The sequence below is a fragment of the Hemiscyllium ocellatum genome, chromosome 2 (genome assembly GCF_020745735.1).
Source record: "Hemiscyllium ocellatum isolate sHemOce1 chromosome 2, sHemOce1.pat.X.cur, whole genome shotgun sequence".
NCBI lineage: Eukaryota > Metazoa > Chordata > Chondrichthyes > Orectolobiformes > Hemiscylliidae > Hemiscyllium > Hemiscyllium ocellatum.
The window spans coordinates 55,835,163-55,855,668 of NC_083402.1; the positions used below are offsets into that span (position 1 = coordinate 55,835,163).

Consider the following 20,506-nt stretch of genomic DNA (forward strand, 5'->3'; position numbering starts at 1 on the left):
TCTTGCATATAGTGCAGACTCTTGTCCCTGTGCATCAATAGTACAAAAAGTGAATATTTAACTTAGTGAAGAGGGTGCCTATCAACTGGATTACTTTGACTTCAATGGAGTTCAATTTCTTGCGTTGGAGTTGTCCCCATCCAGACAAGTAAAAAACATTCCATCTTATTCTTGATTTGTGCCTTGTAGATGATGGATTTGGGGGAATCAGGTGAGTTACTTGCTTTAGATTACTGGATTCTGACCTGCACTTGTAGTTAAAGAGTTTGTATGGCGAGTCCACTTCAGTCTCTAGTCATTGGTAATCCCAGAATGTTGATGGTGAAACATTCAGCGGTGTTAACAGACAATGGTTAGATTTCTCTCTCATATGATATGGTCAATGTCTGGCACTTGTGAGGTGTGAATTTCATTTGCTACTGACAAGCTCAAACGTGGATGTTGTCGAGTACTACTGCATTTGGACATGGTCTACTTCAGTATCTGAGTTGTCATGAATGGTTTGAAAATTGCACAATCATCAAAGAACATCTTCATGCCTGACCTTATGATGGAAGGAAAATCACTGCAAAGATGGTTTAGTATAGAACACTATCCTGAAGAAATGGAGTCCTCTTGTGATGCAGTGGTAGTGTCCTTACCCCTGGACTGGGAGGCCTGGGTTAAAGTCCCACCTCCTCTGGAAGAGTGTAATAACATCCCTGAACAGGTGGATTAGAAAAATAGATTAATAAAAAAAATTACTCTGAGGAGCTTCTGCGACTGAATTGGTTCAGTATAAAGGGTGGTGGTATCCAAACCAGGACGGCATAGGTTTAAGGTGAGAGGGGAAAGATTTAAAAGGAATCTGATGTGAAACATTTCCATGCAGAGGGTGGTGTGTGTATGGAACAAGCTGCCAGAAGAAGAGGTGGACGCTGGTAGAATTACAACATTTAAAAGGCAACTGGATGGCCATATGAATAGTTGAAAATGTGTTGCTGGTTAAAGCACAGCAGGTCAGGCAGCATCCAAGGAATAGGAAATTCGATGTTTCGGGCATAAGCCCTTCATCAGGAATGAGAAGAGTGTGCCAAGCAGGCTAAGATAAAAGGTAGGGAGGAGGGACTTGGGGGAGGGGCGATGGAGATGTGATAGGTGGAAGGAGGTCAAGGTGAGGGTGATAGGCCGGAGTGGGGTGGGGGCGGAGAGGTTAGGAAGAAGATTGCAGGTTTGGAGGGCGGTGCTGAGTTGAGGGAACCGACTGAGACAAGGTGGGGGGAGGGGAAATGAGGAAACTGGAGAAATCTGAGTTCATCCCTTGTGGTTGGAGGGTTCCCAGGCGGAAGATGAGGCGCTCCTCCTCCAGCCGTCGTGTTGTTATGTTCTGCCGATGGAGGAGTCCAAGGACCTGCATGTCCTCGGTGGAGTGGGAGGGAGAGTTAAAGTGTTGAGCCACGGGGTGGTTGGGTTGGTTGGTCCGGGCGTCCCCGAGGTGTTCTCTGAAGTGTTCCGCAAGTAAGCGGCCCGTCTCCCCAATGTAGAGGAGGCCACATCGGGTGCAGCGGATGCAATAGATGATGTAATAGATGAATAGGAAGAGTTTGAGGACTATGGCCAAATGCTGGCAAATGATTTAGGATTTCTGGTTAGCACAGATGAGTTGTACCAAATGGCTTGCTTCCATGCTCTACATCTCTATGATCATTGATTCTACAAAAACATAATCATTTTACTTTGTTCTACCTATGATTCCAATCAATGAAGAACTTTCCCTATTGCTTAGTGACTATAATTTTGCTCAGGCTCATTGATGCCATAATCAGTAAAACACTGCTTTAGTGTCAAGAGCAGTTATTCTCACCTGACCTCCAGATTTCAGCCTTATTTTGCATTGCTAAGGCTATTGAGGCATCAGCATTGACTGGCACTGGCAGAACCCAAACAGAATGGTAGTGAACAAGTTATTCCTGTGTCAATGCCACTTGATAACCTTGTCGATGTCAGCTTGCATCATTTCGCTGACCACTGACAGTAGTCTGAGTAGGCAATAATTAGCTGGATTAGATTTGTCCTGCTTTTTTTATGGACATGATGCAGCTGGTCAATTTTCCTTATTGCTGGGTGGATGACAATATTCTAACAACACTTGAATAGCTTGTTTTGGCACATGGCTAATTCCAAAGTACAATCTTCAGTATTTACAGTGGGTTGGTGTAACAGCCTATAGTCTTTGCAGTATCCATTGAATTCGGCCGTTTCTTGACATGGGGTGAATCAAACTGGCAGAAGACAGCTACCTGTGTTGGTGGGGACCTCAGCAGTAGGACAAGATTGATCAACCAATCAGCACTTTAGGATAAGGATGGCGAATATGGTCTTTTGCGCTAATATGCTGCGCTCCCTTTTCACTGAAGATTGGTGAAGCTTCCACCTCCTATTAGCTGTTTAATTGTCCATTACCATTCGTGACATAATGCGGAAGGATTGTAAAGTTTTGAGTTGATTTGAAGGTTGTAAGATCTTTTCGTTCTGCCTACTTCATGCACTTTTCACTCGTTAGCACAAAAGTAGTCCGATGTAGCTTCACTAGATTGACACTTCATCTTAGGTCTCTGGTGCTGCTTCTGCCATGCTCTTATACATTCCTTTTTGAATCAAGATTCATCCCCTAACTTGATAGTAATAACAAACCAAGGAGTATGCCAAGATTGAAGTTTTAACACTTTTAATATTTTTGAGGATCCACCACGCTTCAATATTGAGCTGCTAGATTCATTCTCATTAATCCTTTGAGCATGATTATATTTTCAAACACTGTGAGTATGGTCATTTGCACTAGCAGCACAGCTGAGTGCAATAAGAACATAAGCAGTGTCTGCATGTTAGTTTCACATCAGCCAAATATTTCCTGCTGGGACTGTGCAAGAGTATGGTGAGGATAAAACTTTATTTTTTTATGGCTCTGGGGCTGAGAGCTTTGTAGGTAGACATAGAAATTGGACGTCTCTTGCTTCACTGTAGCAAGCTCTTACAGTTTAAAAGATCCCGGGGCAGAGGATGTCTTACCAGAGCACAGCCAGAAGGAATATCTCCCCATGCCATTTATGTTTTTTTAAAAAAAAAATTAGCTGTGATGGAACCTTTGGGCATTTTGTTTTTGAGTTTGACTTACTGCTCTGTTTTTGCTTGCTTGCTGTTACAGCCTGCTACCCATGGATGCATTCTGTATCCTCAATAGCAGACACCTGCAAGGCATTATTTCATGTTGAAATAGATTGTCTGCAATCTCATCATTCCGTTAGGTACTGACCAGAGCTTCAGGACCCCAGAGACTCTCAAACACATGGTGTTTTATAGCATCACTCATGCTCTCCTAATGCCTTAAGTTACTTGCAAACTACCTTTACATTCAAGGTCTGGTTTTTCACCTCCAACCTTCCAATTAGTTCTGCCAAAACTGTGCTGTCGGTGACCTATTTTGTAATCAACCCTTCTTACCCATTGCATTCAGGTTCTTTTGTGGCTTTGCCTCACTCTAGCTCTAACTATTTCCAGGTCTACCTTCCTACAAAACTTTTGTGTACCTCCCTCTTTGATGTTTGTGCATTCCCAATCCCTTTCACTGCCTTCGGTCCTGTCCTGGAATTCAAGACCTTCCTTAAAATCTGGCTCTTTGACAAAACCTTAAATCACCCCTCTAAATATCTTCACTGGTTCCATTATGTTTCATGGTATTTCTGGGAAGTGCCTTTGAATTTTTTTTTTACGTTAAGCTGTTATGCCAAGAAGGAAAGAAAATTATCTGAATTTATTTAATAACTTCTTTGAATTTAGGGAAATCCAAACAACTTCTCAATCGCAATGTTACTCGTAGAGTAGCATTCTAGAAAACATAAAAGCTAATTTACTCAAGTTCTCATTAAAAATTGCATAAATGACAAGACAAGTTATTTTAGTGATGTTAGTTGAGAATAATGGGAAGAACAGGATAACTTCTTTTCAGAGCTTGCCTTCATATCGCCAGGCACTGTATTTTAATATCTTATCTAAACATTGGCACCAATGACAGTGCAATACTCCTGCAATAATGTAATGAAATGTCAGTCTAGATTATGTGCTTAAATCTCTGAAGTAGAACTTAAATCTAACTGCTGCACAGTGCATCACAATTCTTAGTGAACAATGGAACAAGCAGCATGGACTAAATGATCTAATCCTTTTCCTACGGGCCACCACGTTTCAAGAAGGTATCCGTCATCACTATTTCAGGAGCTATTAAGATAGGGAATAATTGCTGACCTTGTCCACAATGGCCACATTTCATGACAGAATAAATTAAACCAATCACAACTCTGGGTCGAGAGTGTTATTATTGAGACAAGACTGACATCTTGTAATAGTCATAATTCAAAATTTCTGCCATTGTTATAAACGTAACCATTTTAAGCTATATGAATGTAAGCTGGTTTTAAAGAAAAAAAACATTTTGAAACTCTGATACCAGTATGTAGGACTGGGAATCCCTTGTGCAACAGTCAGAGTCACTCACTGACAAGCTACTGGCAATAACTGCACATGCATCTCTTCTGGCTAGAAGACCCCAAATGGCACATCTTTAATGATCTTGGTTGTAATATCACTAAATTGCTGTCAGTATAAAGCATTAACTAGAGGTAATTCAGGGCAATGTGGGAGTAATTATGGCATATCACACATTTTCTGATCAGTCCCCACAGCATTCTACATCATTGGCCCTCTATAGCAGAAACTAGTCAGGGGAAATATATCATAGTCTTTCTATACATTGGAAAAATGAACTTGATACTCGTTTATTGTACCTCACTATTTTACCACATATCATTGCACAAAACTATAAGGAACTAGAATCTAATTAGTGACAAATACAGATTGAATCAGAACAGAAACATCTGGCGACTGCTGAATTTCAAGGAAATAAATTTCTGGCTTTATTTTTAGTGAGGCCTAAAAGGCAGCTCATATGCCCTTGGCCATTTTATCATTGATCTAATTGTTTCAAATAATTTGCATTTTAAGATTTTAAAAGTTGGATGAATTTCATAATTATTATATCATAAATCATTAATATTGATTTTGAAGGATCAAATACTGAATGACTGCAAAACTAATGAGGAATTTAATATGTACAGTACATCAAGTTTAAACCACCAGAAAGCCTAGATAAATAAACAGCCACAAGGTTGACAAGAAATTTTAACCCTGCTGGCTGAAGGTAGAGGGAAACAAAACTATTGGATTTTTGCTTTATTCATTCGCGATGAAGTCAGTATTTACTGCTTTAAAAGTGATGGTCAGCTGTATTCTTGAACCAGTGTAGTCTGTGCGTTGAAGATAATTCCACAATGTTATAAGGGGAAAATTCATGACCCGGTGTGATTACGAAATGGTGATATATCATAAATTATGAAAATGTGGCTTGGATTATTTTGCATATTGTGGTGTTCCCGAATGCATTCTTCCCAGGGGCAGTGCTCATGGGATTGCTGTTGAAGAAAGAAACCTTGGTGAGTTAGTAGAGTGCATTTTGTTGTTGGCTTACATAATAATCACGGTGCATGTCAGCAGTAAAGCAAGTTGATTATTTAAGGTGCCAGATGGGGTGCCAATCAAGCAGACGGCTTTCTCTTCGATTATACTGTTTCTTCAATGCTGTTGGAGCTGTACTCATCCAGGTGACTGTACAGCATTTCATCTCATTTTTGGCATGTGCATTTTAGATAGTGGATAGATTTTGAGGAATGTTGTAACAATGACAGTTTGCAGGCTATGCAGAGTTAAGATCAGAACCACAGTCAAGATCTGAATCAAGGTCAACATGTTAATGAAAAATTGTTAAATATCCAGACTGTCTAAATTTGTGAGGAAATGGGATAGTGGTACATGTAATTCTATAATGAATGCACTAATATTAGCTATAGAATACAGAGTTTGGGGAATATCTTACATAAGGTAATGTGTTATAATCTCAGCTGATGTTACTTCTGACAGGGCAGATCCCAGATAGAATCCCAGCCTAATAGCTCATAATTTTATTTGTTTTGATTTTAATGAATTGGTCTCCCACTGAAACATAAGCAGTGATTCTAATGATACTGTTTTTTTAACAATAAGATAGGTGTTTATTACAAAAGAAATAAAGATAAAATGGAATTATCTATTTATTATACAAACACACAGTAAAACTCCATTAATCCCAAAATAGTCCTTTATAATTGATAAGAAACAAAGTGGTTATTGTATAATAACTAAAACACCATTTTTCATATAGTTCCCAAAAGCATAACATAAGACACCAATATCCTTGAATCTAACAGTGTGGTAGGTTTAAGTCACTTGCAACTTCATCTTTTAGACTGGAACTGTGATATCTTCTTCCTGCAGCTATAACATATCTGAGCTTCAATGTACTCAACCTAAATAAACACTTCCAGGTTTTTACCCCAACACTTCTGGTCTGAGATTAATACTTACTTTTCACTGTAAAATAATCTAATTCAGTAAATCTATCATCCCTTCTCAGGGATTCTGCCATATGCAGCTATTCTGTTCCAAGGTCTTCTCAGGGGCCCAGACACAAAACTCTCTTAACTCTATTTGAGGCCCCATTATTTACCATGCTAAGTCACAAACAATCTAAAATAAACAAAAATCTATTAGTGTATTAACCTGATCACTCTTTGGCCAGGCTTCAAAAGCTGTTTTCAAAAACAACCACCGTGATTACAGTAATACTTTAAAAAACTATTAACTTCAGACACACAGAAAACCCATTGGTTGTGAACTCAAAAGCCAGAACCAATCTCACCCTAAATACCATTAAAAATTATGCACATAAATCCCATAGTTCAAATCACAAAGGTCCTGAAATAATTAATGTTGAACACAGCATTAAGCTCCACCCAATCATATGATGCCATGTATGCCAAGATGGGGATAAGGTAGAACTCTCAGATCTAGTGGAATGCAAAACTCTAACCACAAGTCTCCCCATTTATAATAATGTCTAAAAAATACCACTATAACTTTTAAGTAATTGCAAACACAAACTAAACTGCATCTTATTTAAGAAAAGAACCTTTTCTTTCTAAGGCTCACCAGTGATTGTTCCTGTACCATTGCAAACTAAGTAGAATCAGTCAAGCAAAGTGAAGGGTGGCAATATTCTTTCACTGACAAATACCATACCAGGTAGCATCCTCAATGATTTGAAGGTTTCCAAATCACAGCTTAATCCGTATGTTTATGATGGGATGAAGCAAGGAGGTAGGTACCAACTCTGCTTCATCAGGAACAGAGAAATTGAAATTGCAATGATGGCATTTTCTATTTAAGGATTTTTTCAGTAGTCCTACTATTGCCTTATTGAGCTCGATCCCAATTTTGTTTGATAATAGTCCAATAAGTTGCCTTGAGACGTTTTAATACATTAAAGGTCTTATATAGATGAAATTTGTTTTTGAGAACCACAGTGATATTTTAACACTCCAATGACAAAAGTAACATAAAAATAATACAGTCGGTTCTGATGTAACACGATAGTAACATTCTCGTGCGATCTTATGTTAGAAGAAAATCATGCAATAGCTGTGCCATTTAAACCAATAGGGCCAAAATCGTGTTATAACTAATATAGGTAAGGAAAGTTCACATTCTACAGATAATGGTCCAAATTCTTCAATCGCAGTAAAGTCAATTCATGTTGAAGAAACACGCGTTATAGCAGAACTGACTGTACAGGTCGCGAATTCACTGTAACGTAACTGATGAATTGGAACACTGTTTCTAAAGCATGAACTTTTAAAATGGGTTTTGGCTGTAACGCACATTGCCAACACTTTAAGCGCTGTTTCTAAAACGCGATTTTTCTATAATGCAAGGTGGCATTAGAACACAACCATTGTGTTATAGAATAACTACTTGTACATATAAAAAGTATGGTGTTCATTAAAATTTTTCTGTTATGATATCGTCAATAAATTGGATTATATATCTTCAAACCGGCCATTCAGTGACAGCTAGTGTGTTAATTAAGTAAATATTCAGATGATGTGTTGCATAGATTTGCAAAGTACCGTTTACTTAGGAAAAATGGGGTCCAACCTAGAGTCCAGATTGGGGAAGATTCAAACACTGCAGTTTAATTTATTTCTTGTTTACAAAGGAGTTTGACAAGATACTTCCCTCAGTCTACAAGGGAAGACTCCAAACAGTCTCAAATCAAGATCAGTTATTGCATAGTTTAGTAAGGAAGCCCTAAATAGTAGTTGAAAATGCGTTGCTGGTTAAAGCACAGCAGGTCAAGCAGCATCCAAGGAATAGGAAATTTGACGTTTCGGGCATAAGCCCTTCATCAGGAATCAGGACTTATGCCCGAAACGTCGAATTTCCTATTCCTTGGATGCTGCCTGACCTGCTGTGCTTTAACCAGCAACGCATTTTCAACTGTGATCTCCAGCATCTGCAGACCTCATTTTTTAGCCCTAAATAGTATGCTGTCAATCGGACATAAAGTAGGGAACCTTTCCATGGACATGGGATATTAGCAAGATCGGTTAGTTCAGCACATGCTTTGTAAGAAGTTTTGTATCAAACAGTTCAGCATATTCATAAACAATTGCCGGATATTCCACCACACATCATTCATGAAGCAACCAGCACTGAACTATATCCATATCGATAGTTTGGAAACTTATACAATGCATATGAAGATTCAAATATGAATGAAATTGCAAGTTGAGTTGCTGCATTTTTGTGTCATAAGTGATGTCATTGTCAAAATCTGGTTCTGCTTCACTGCACATGTTGTATGGTGATAAAGTCAGAACACAGCAGCAAATTTCTATTAGCTAATAAACTGGAAATGCTCATCTGGATTATGAAATGCACTCAATTTTATATATTCTGATTGTACTATTCTAAAATATCCATAAAATGTGGTGCAAGCAGTGTTTAGCTATTTCGGCTTATTGACCTCCACATCATGTTGTTTGTCAGTGTTCAGTATGTTTACATTCCATTGGAGTGAACTTACTTTTAATTAACTAAATAAAGTCAGTCTCATGCTATTATTTTTACCTTTCAAATTCCATGAAAAAAGAGCCAAAAATATCAAAATTAATTTGGCATTAATTAAACACAGAAATAGTAAATGCATTCCCAATACAATGTACCAGTTTGGGTTAATGTGTCATAATTTGCTGTCAAAATAGTAGTGAGGCTAATGGAGTTCACCATTATTCATGAACAAACGGTATAGCAATCTCAGGTGTACTGCATTATGTGCAGTTAAAATTAAATATCCATACATTCTTGTTCATATTGCATTGCTGTGACACATTAACTTGGTAATAAACAGCATCTTGTTATACTGACCCACCACTGAAATGTACTAAACAGATTGAAACTGCTGCACATGTGGAATAGATTTGAGTGAAACATGCCACTGAGAGTTAAACCTTGTCCATTTCAATCTAAGCAGTCTTTTAATATTATGCTAATTATTAATTAGCTCAAAGACAGTTTCCCTAACAGTGAAAAATAACTTTTACAAATGTGGCATTTCACTTAATCAGATGGTAATTGTTGGAAACTTTAAAAACATGATTTGAAAAAAAAATTCTCTTCTCTCTCTCTCTTTGGTCTTTTTGCACTTCATTTGGCATAATTCATCCAATCTAACTTATACTTCCTTCTCAGTTATTGTATTGTTAATTTCACAATACTATATGCAAATCCTATAAAAATGGATAGCAATCATGGTCAAATGTGTTCACATCTCTGTGGTCACCTTCCTAAAATAATATCATTGCTACATGACCCATGGGCTTCTGACCTAAGGTCAGAAGTAGGAAGAAAGAATTTGTTGAAGGAGAGCTAATGCTGAATGATGGAGGTAGGAAGGATGGTGTCAGTCTGACTTGTGCTGGAAAGAGGGATTATCCAGAGAAGATCAATGTCAGGAGCGTATAAGTGAAGCATAATTAAGTCCCAAGGCACAAGAATAACTGTGGGAAGTGCAAGGGTGATACAATGAGTGCTGAACAAGATGGATGACCATTTGAGGGTTTCAGTGTGGGAGTCGGGGTAGATATTTGCTCCATGCAAATGTCAGAGAGGCAATGTTAGAGATGGCTGTCATCATTCACATATTCCAGCTCCTTCAGTAAACTCTTCTGTCCATATGGACTGTGAAGCAATCAAATTCCAATAGCATTGGAATTCATCATGACATTGCTTTGCCATGCTTTGCCACTTAGTTCCACTGGGTTATTTGCTGAATATTAGTTGGCCACTTACAAATGTATAAGCAAAGTCACCAATTGCTTGGATAGAAGAACAAGTGAATTTCTAAGGTTCATAATAAACCCAGAGAGCAATGCTGCCAGAGTTGTAGGATTTTCTCCCATCAGTGAAATGGCATAAGGGGACATGTGGTGCTGCGAGTTCCCTGGAATCAGCCAACTGCATTCATAATGTTTCCACTTCACTGAATATATGCCTTGTCTGCGATTACCAGAAACAAATTTTTCAGGTGTGTGCATGTTACCCTAAATTCAAATAGGATATCAAGAAGCTGCACATGTTTAAACAGCTTTAAATGTTTCATTTCCCACTTCAAGGCAGGATATGTGCCAGAACTTCTCCTGTAACCTCTTCTGCTCTGCTCCTTCATTAGAAATTCATTTGTGTGATGTAGGTATCACAGGGTGGGACAGTATTTATTGCTCATTCCTTGTTTATGTTGATGGTTAATACTGGAGTAAGGGAGGGGAACTGAAAGTGGGTGGTGGGTTCCCTCTCTCACACTGCCTCCCTGTCAGCATAATGAATCAAATGTTGGCATGTCAATTTGCCATTACCCGGATAGCAGTCAATTCGTGGCCTGAGGTGTTCTGTGTGCCTCATCAGATGTCTGGCTTGCCAGGTCTGGAGTGAGAAGGTTTAGTGTGTGAACTAGATGTGTGGTACAGTCGACAGTGAAGAAGATTATCGAAGATTACAAAAGGATCTTGATCAATGGGCTGAGGAATGGCAGATAGCATTTAATTTGGATAAATGCGAGGTATTGGATTTGTAAGGTATTGGTAAGGGCAGGACTTATACAGGTAACGGTGGACTGGGTAGTATTGTCGAACAGAGAGACCAGAGGTTCAGGTACATAGCTCTTTGAAAGTTGCGTCAGGGATAGATAGGGTGGTTAAGAAGGTGTTTAGCACGCTTGCCTTCATTGTTCAGACCATTGAGTATAGCAGTTGGGATGTCACGTTGAGGAAGTTGGTGAGGCAACTTTTGGAGTACTGTGTATAGATTTATTTGAAGAAATTATTACTTTGGAGAAGGCTCAGAAAAGATTCAACAGGGTTATACCAGGACTGGAGGTCTGAGTTATAAAGAAAGGCTAGATAGGCTGGGACATTTTTCACTGGAGCATACGAGGCTGAGGGGTGATGTTATAGAGGTTTATAAAATCATGAGGGGCATAGATAGGGTGAATAGCAAAGGTCTTTTTCCTAGGGTAGGTTAGTTCAAAACCAGAGGGCATATTTTTAAGGTGAGAGGAGAAAGTTTTAAAAGGGATCTGAGGGGCAACTTTTCTATACAGGGTGGTTCATGTATGGACTGAACTGCCAGAGGAAATAGTAGATGAAGGTACAGTTAGAAAATTTAAAAGAGATTAAGACACATACATGAATAGGAAAGGTTTAGAAGAATAGGCAAGTGGGACTAGTTTAGTTTGGGAATGGATCGAAGGATCTGTTTCCATGCTGTATGACTCTATGACTAGCAATCTAAGCCTCTGTGGCCTCATTCTACTCATTTCTTGTAGCAGTCTAAAAATAGTGGGATAATAAAGAGTACAAACATACCAATATTGCCACCTTTACCTGCCGACTCTACTGCTACATGCAACCATGGTCCCATTTGCAGGTGTTTTCATCTGCTCCCTTCTCACACAATGTAAATCACTCCCTAACTTTTGCATTCAATTCAATTATTAACAGGCTCAACAGTTTGTTATTTCAAATTGTTGGTGGGGTTTCAATTCCCAGACTTGATTAATTACATTATATTGGTATAATCTTCGAGTAAAAAATGAGGTCTGCAGATGCTGGAGATCACAGCTGCAAATGTGTTGCTGGTCAAAGCACAGCAGGCCAGGCAGCATCACAGGAATAGAGAATTCGACGTTTCGAGCATAAGCCCTTCATCAGGTGCCCTGATATCTTGAATGAATCTGATGGAAGGGCCTGCCTGACTTGTAGCCATAAAATCCAGCCCATCAAGCTGCTAATTTGTATGGCACAGAGGTGGCGTGTTAAACTATCAATGCCACACTGACTCATTTGTAGATCAACCCCGTTTCTTCCACCACCACTACACTCTCTTGCCCTTTCCTGATTATACTTTTGCATTGTATTCTTAAATATCAATCAGAATTTGAAAATCTTTTTTAAAAAGTTAGCATTGTTGGGCTCAAACACAATGTTGAGTGAACCCTTTAAAACCTTTGAGATGAATTGTTCAGTGACTTAGAAATAAAGATAGTAGAGAGAAGAAATCCAATGGGCTGTTGCCTAGCAATAAGCTGTCCAATGGCACAGTGAGTCAGAGACTGAAACAAGTTATTTTAGAAAGAGAGAACCATTCAGATTGTCAGTGAGTGTGCATGTTCTTTCAGAAAAAGATACAATTTGAGAAGGGAGAAAAAGCCGATAATATCAGCAGTAAAGTTAAGCAGTTTCTATAACAGAGCAGAAGGAAAGACAATCTGAATGGCCAGTCAGTGAATAAGTCCAAACACATAAAGCTGTGAAAGGGAAGTTTATGGAGCCCACGTTAAGAAATAAGTGAGCTCTGTTAATTGTTTGTTTACGGGCCTCAGGAAGAGACAATAAAATTAAAGCGGAAATACTGAAAGGAAACCAAGAGGCCATGCTCACTAAATAAGAAATGTTAAAGTGAAAAGAGGAGACTTCACTTCATTGTATCTGTACAATTACATTTTAGGGTAAAAGGGGTGAAATGTATGTCTGCTATTTGTCTCAAGACTATTTCAATTAATTGTTATGAAGTGTAATATAGTTAACATTTTTTGGTTTTTAGTGTGTCATAAATTGCTATGTTCTTGTTTTAAAAATACACTGACAGACAAATAAGTTCAGTGACTAAACACCATGATATACAAATTGTAAAAAAAAACTTTTGATCAAGCAACCCAAGTTTCATATGGGATCTGACTTGTCCAATATTACCATTAACTAAGTTCACAACATAAGCAATAAAAGTTTAGCCAGTGACATGGACATCTCATGAATGAATAAAATAAAATGGAATCACAAAAATTAATACTATACTTTCAGCTCTTTCACTTTTAGTGGGTTTGCAATGAATGTTGCCAAAATGTAAGTTAAAAATATAATATAATGACTGAAGATATCAACTGTCACCACAACAGACTGAAATCCATGTGATAACATAACTATAAATGTAATTTTCTGCCATATAATGCCCAAGCTAAATAGTTAGGAATTTTTTTGGTATATTAATAGACTTGTGGTAAATTGTGTCAATATCAATGTCAAATCTTTAATTAAAGGCATTTAATACTGCACATATTTGTATTGATTTGCTTAACTGAATGAGTACAAGCAATGGACAAATAGTTATATAATCCATTTTACCTCTCCACTCGTCAGGTACTACTAACATGTATGCTAAAAGCTCACGGGAACAGTTCAATTTGCAGATTAATAACTGAGATTGCTCTTGGTACATGTCTTTTAAGGTTGCTGTGAAAAATCAGAGAATAATTTTATTGTGGTCAAAAAATGTACCTCTTTTGAGATTTTCTGTTCCTCTTCAATGTATTTCTCTTCTTTGGGAGTGATTGTTCTGATGCTTGCTCTTATCTGCACAGTATCACATACAACAAAAAAAATGCTTCATTCACAGTGTAAAATATTTCCCATGGTATCTCATGACTGAGATAACAATTGCAGAACTCTACACAAAAATTAAGTGTAACATAAAAACTCTCATACAGAATTACTAAAGAGATTCATTCGACCAAAAAGAACATCTTAGGCAGTAGGAAAAGCCGAAGTTAAGACTTACAACGTTAAAAATCACATCCATTTCAAGATAGATGACCCCCTTTGTTGCCCCTGTCAGATTCTTGTTTTTCAAGACGTAGGCTTTCTGTTCACCATTTTGAATCTGTGGGAAAAGGACATGACAGCCGTCTGTCTCTCAGTCTCTGCTGAATACACTCCCCCAGCAACCTTTGACCCCCAGCTGCTGAAACTGACAGAGAACCCAAAACAACTGTGGCAACTCTGACAAGTACCTGTTCATTACCAGCACCAAGTCTGTCAAAAAAATTAACTATCTTGGGATTCAATGTGGTTGTGGATTGGGCATGCTAGAATTTTAGTGTTATTACTACAAATCTTGCTTGAGAAATGACAGACATATAGTGTGGAATTTTATTAAGTACGAAAAACGAACAATGTGTCAGACAGATAAGACTTACATTTAGCAAAGGTATGGCAACTTTGCCCAGGAAATCTGCACTCCGATCCCGGTCCTCATCATAAACTGTCACTTCCAGAACTGAATGAATATCCTTAATATTGCTAAATCGGGGGAAGAGGAACAGAAGAAATAGTTAAATGCAAATATATAAGAAATAATTTTTAAACTTCATAAAAGGATTTATAAGCAGACAGAAAAGGAACAAAAACCAACGCGTGAAAGGGCATATGTAGAAAGATTAGAAAGAACAAATTTTACACAATATTTAATAGCGTGTTAGCAATAACTAGAAAAAAAATCACAAATGATAAGTGAAAGATATTCACATCACAATTGAGAGACATGATATAGCAGATTGCAATTAAATGGTGCCCATAATGTAGTACTGTTCTCAGGTGCTGGGTGCCAAAGGGCAGCGGCATTGTGAAAAAAAGATAAAAGGAATAAACACTGAACCATTGGACGATAATTAAGATGGGTGCCAGAAAACATTGTTTGAAAGCTTGGGTTTGTTCAAAGGTTCAACTAGTCTCCAAACTGAGCAAATGAAACAGTGAGAGGCAAGTTATTTATAATGAATTGGGAAAATACGCTAAAAGATTTGATAGTAGACAGGAAATTGCTTGTACTTAAAAGAACTATCTATACAAGATCAACAAGAAGTTCATCAAAGGTAAAAATATCCAAAGGGAAAGATAAATTTACCATTGCTGACAAAATAAGCTAAAGATTTCTTTAGATTAATGGAAGTGGCTATAAGAATGCTAGAAATAAAGGCAGGCCTGGAGTTTGGGAGCAATTAACAACTCAGAAAAGGAGACATAGAGACATAGAAAATAGAAGCAGAGTAGGCTGTTTGGTCCTTCAAGCCGACCCCTAACATTCATAATGATTATGGCTGCTATCCAACTCAATAGTCTGTTCCTGTTTTCCCCTGGTATTCTTTAATCCCTTTTGCCTTGAGTGCTATATCCAACTCCTTTGTGAAATCATACCATGTGTTGTCCTTGACTGTTTTCCTTGATAGCGAATTCCCCAGACAAGAGCAGGAATTCCACAGGCAAGGAATAGCAAGAAATTGACAAGAAAATGGAAAAGATAATATGAATGCAAAATAGTGAGAAGCATGAAGGAGGACTATAAAGGCTTCTATCGATAAGCGAAAGGAAAAAAATTTGCAAAGATACATAGAGGCCCATTACAGATGGGACAGGAGAAAAGAGAAATGTCAGATGACCTAAAGAGTTACTTCTTAAATGTCTTCAGAAGATACAGAAAATCTCCCAGAAGTACTCAGTGACCAAGAGACTTGTGACTGAAGTGTTGACAAAATGTGGTACTTGAAAAATAAGCTGGATTGATAGAATCCCTAGACCAGGTGAGCTTCGTGACAGAGTGTTGAAAAGAATATTGGATGCATTGGTGGTTATCTTTATAATTCAATAAACTCTAGAAAGATTTCTGTTCACTGCGAAGTGGCAAATGTAACCTTACTATTTAAGAAAAAAGGATGAGGCTGAGTGGGAAAATGGAGAACTACAGACTGTTAGCTTTATGTCCATAGCTAGAAAATGCTAGAATCTATTATAAAGTTGGTGTTAACTCAATATTTTTTTAAAAAATGTCAAATTTGGTCAACGTCAATATGGACATATGAAAATAAAATGATGTTTAAAAACCTGTTGGAGTTTTTTGAGCATGTCACTTCTGGCATTGTCAAAGGAGACACAACGGATTTTCAGAAAGATTTTGATAAGGTCTGACAAAGGAGGTTAGTAAATAAAACTAGAGCAAATGAGATTGAGGAAAATACATGAGTATAGATTGAGAATTGGTGAATAGACAGAAAGCAGAGCGTAAAAACAAACAGATCATTCTAAGGCTAGCGGGCTGTTACTAATGGGGTACCACAAATATCAGCACTACATCCAGAGTGTTAATAGTGCATATAAATGATTTGGATATGCAGTTGATTTGTAATATATCTAAATTTGTTGTTGCCATCGATGATCATACAGATACCGTGACCTTCCCTAGCACAATCTGTTCGTACATTCAAGTATGGTGCCAAGGTATACAGGTAGCTTGAGTAGTCAAATTGCCACCTCTAATAAAGGCAAAATTCTGTGGATGATGGAAATCTGAAACAAACAGAGAACACTGAGAAACTCATAAAGTCTGGCAGCAACGAGAAAGAAACAGAATTCATGATTCAGATCTGGTATGACTCTTAGCTGACAAGGACAGTCAGCCAATGAGAGGCTGGCAGCGCTTCAGACTACCAGGGGTTATGGTCACAGCTGGGACTCCAGGAGGCCGAGCACAAAGATTAGTAATAGAGGCCCAAAGGGGAAGGTAAAATGGGGAAGGGCAAGGAAGGTCAGCTGCACAGTCTCTGGTGAGGTGCAGGTGGGTTCAATGTAAATCTTTGGAAGTCTCTATCCAAGAGGTTGTGGGAGCCCAGTCTGTCAATATGTTTACTCAATCTGCAGGCTCTTACTGCAGGAACAATAACTGTGGTAGAAAGAGGTCCTTACATATTCATTAGTATGCCATTAGCGTCTGAGCTGGCACTCTGTCCTCAAATGTCCCCACCCTGATGTAACCAGGTAATGTTGAGAAAGCTTTGGGCTCTCCATTCCATGCTTTCTCATCTGATTAAATGCTGCACTACCTCCGAACCGGAATACAGACATATAGAACATAGAACATTACAGCATAGAGCTGACATTTCAGATTGACAGTCTTATTGGTTTTTTTTCTGGCCATTTTAAAGCTTTGAATTTTATTTTCCATAACTTTTTAGCAGAAACTCTGACTGGTGGTTACAAAATACAACTACTTTGTTTTGAACCTATCCTCCTTCCATTACTGTTAGACACCATCTTCCACAACATGCCCTTCCAATCTTAAAAAATAGGAGCAAGAGGCAATCATTCACCATTCAAAGCAATCAAATCTGATCATCAACTTCAATATCTTTCTCTCCACACTACTTCAGTACCCCTTTACATTGCTTGTATTTAGAAATCTGTTAAATCTCTACTATAAACATACTCAACAACTGAGTTTCCACAGCCCTCTGGGATATTCAAATCTGAAGATTCATAACCCTTTGAGTGAACAAATGTTCCTTATCTTGGCCTGAACTGCCTTCCCCTTATCTTGAAAATTCGTCCTGCAGCTATTGTTTCAGGGGAAGTATCTTACTTGCATCTATCCTGTCTATCCCTTCATGTATTTTGAACATTTCGTGAGAACACTTCTCATTCTTCAAAATTCTATAAAATGCTGGTACGGTTTCATGATTCCAATTGTTCTTCATAGGAAATTGTATCCTTGTAACAGGTCGCGGTAAACCTTTATGCACTCCCCTCTGTGGCAATAAGATTCTTCTGAAGCTAAGAGGTGCAATACTGTACACAGTACTCCAGGCTTGATCTAACTAAGGTTCTATAGGATTAGAACAAAACTTTGCCACTCCTACATTCAAATCCTCTTCCCCATTCCTCCAGCAAAGCCTACCATTTCTTCGGTACAAACTTCGGTATGGCAGTCAGAGACAAGGCTTTGAAATAAGGGCTCCATGACCTTGCCATTCAGCAACTTATGAAAATATTGTGCACTCAGTTGCTAGATTAATCAATTTTTGGTTACCCAAACTTTTAGTTGGCTTGTTGTCTTAATGAAAAGTTTCAAAGGATCATTCTTACAGTTGAGTGATGATTGATTCCTTTTGGTTAATTTTGCTAATTAAAGTTGCACTCACATCTTTTGTAAACAAAACTATAAAAAGATATCTTTAAGCTTTCCTTCAAACACAGTCAAAGGTATTGCCCTAAAGATGCTTTAAAGTTGAAATCATTTAGGATCCAACTATAATGAATGAGAAAGCAAATGGGGATGCAGATGAGTTGTGTCAATATCTAAAGCCACAGCTGTTCCAGCACCACAGGTACTGAAAGCTGTCACAGTAAACACACTTGGCAGACTTAGTACAGCTGGCATGGCTAGAACAGTGAGCACATCTGTCACAATCAGTAAACTTGACACAGACAAAATAGTTGGTCTATCTGGTACAATGGGAAATATATAGGATCATTAGCAAATATGACTCCTAAGTAGATTGAAAAGCTGGCACACAAAGTGAAGGGTAATGCTCTGAGAGCCATTTCATCTGGATGGACTGGCACAATCTGAACAGGTGGTTCGGCAAGTTTATTTATTAAAATAGGTAAAAAAAACTGTTAATCTTGCTTTGCTGGCATGTGAGATTATCTGATTCAGTGAATATAAGTAATCTTGCCTCACAGTAACATTTAAAGCAACTTCAAACTCTGGTTTAAAATCAGACAGAATGCTGCAATACATGCCTTTACCTAGCTTGAAGAGTTACATTTAACTGTCTGTCACATATTTTTGAACTGGTGCTTTATCACCCACTTGTTTTAAAATTATTGATATGTTTTTTTCTACAGAGAGAATGCAGAAAAGATTTTTGGGAATAGCTTGAAGAATGTGACACTTCAGTTATGTAGACAGCATAAAGAAGCTGGCGCTGTTCTGCTTGGAGGAGAGATATCTGATGAGAGTTTTTTTTTAATTAAGAGAATTTTAGACAGAGTGCATAAAGAGAAACTATTCCTGTTTGTGGAAAGGTTTCAATGTGTAAGCCACCAGTTCAAGTTGAATAGCAAAAGAAACAAAGGCGACATGAAGAAGACGTTTTCCTGCAGTGTGCGGTTCCCATCTAGAGTACATTGTCTTAAAGTTCAGTGGAGACAGGTTTAATTGTGGCTTTGAAAAGAGAATTGGATAATTCTCTGAAAGGACAAAAAAGGTATAGAAGTGGGACTTAGTTGCTGTTATGGAGAAATGGCAATGAGCACAATGGTCCGAATTACTGCATTCTATCCTATAATCATTTTATGACTCTATGATCAAAATAAATAAGGTTGAACATTTCTATTAGAAGTCTCTTATATTTCTTCAAAAATCTTCCTATCAGTTGCTGCTGCTAGTGTTATTTAAATTCCAAAATTGCTTTCATTTTCCTCTTTCATCTGAAAGTATTGATTTAGAATGGGTTAACGTTCCACATACATTGTCCATCTTTTTGTTTGCTGACAAGTAAGCAACCTCCACGTGAGGCTAGATAGTGAGTCTGTTGGCAGACTATCCAATGGTGGAAACCATGGACAGAATCTATTGGGACCCGAACAACATGGATTATGCTGCAGAATCTGGAAGAGTAGCATGATATGCAAACGAGGTCTTTCTCAACATAAGGAGCAACTCACTGTATTTTCAAACAGCATGCTGGGCATGGTGACATACATTTTTGTGCTGCCCTAGTGCGAATCTCACTAACAGAATTATTCTACGTTGTCAGCCTTATTAACTGCAGATCTCATTTAATTCACATGCAACTTCCTCTCCTACCACTGGCCATGAGATAACTAGACATCAAAGATTCCTGACATGAAAGAATACCTGGTGACTTAATATCACTGCTTGCCTATCTGGGCACTCTTGTTGATAGCCAACAACAATCTCTAAGGGCACTCTTCAGGGCACCAGTTACAAGCAATCCACATCCATGAACCCCGGCATCTGCCAGCCTCCCAGGACCCTCATGACACTTTTCAATCTGCTTCCAGGATGCTTCTACATTTTAAAGCTGGACTTACAGCAGTGATTTGCTGCTGCAAGGACACTTTGCCTGCAGGATCAAGCATCCAGATCATAAATTGAATCAGGCTGAATCAGGCTCTCTTAGTGCTCATTCACCTTGTGTCTACCTGGATTTTAACAAGATCCATTCCTTGCCATGTCTTGCTTTTGAGCATTTTTCCCCCTTAGCTAGAGATACCAGGCTGACATTACTTCTGTTGTGCCTTGCTGTTCAGTACAGACACAAATCAAGGCAGCTTGTCATGTTTGTCGGCAG

At 38.2% G+C, this 20,506-nt stretch overlaps 1 protein-coding gene across 9 annotated transcripts in view; it reads right to left on the bottom strand.

Annotated features, from left to right (window-relative positions):
- LOC132823183 (multiple C2 and transmembrane domain-containing protein 1-like) overlaps nt 1-20,506 on the bottom strand; it is a 646,464-nt gene that overhangs the window by 196,195 nt on the left and 429,763 nt on the right. For all 9 annotated transcript variants that reach the window (XR_009645516.1, XM_060836773.1, XM_060836799.1 and 6 more), the window contains 3 exons: nt 14,555-14,657; nt 14,137-14,238; nt 13,857-13,931 (listed from right to left, as the gene is read on the bottom strand). Coding sequence is in view for 8 of the 9 variants with exons in the window: in XM_060836773.1 (XP_060692756.1) it covers nt 13,857-13,931; nt 14,137-14,238; nt 14,555-14,657 (280 nt within the window). In the remaining variant the exon portion in view is untranslated. The remainder of the gene's footprint in view (nt 1-13,856; nt 13,932-14,136; nt 14,239-14,554; nt 14,658-20,506) is intronic.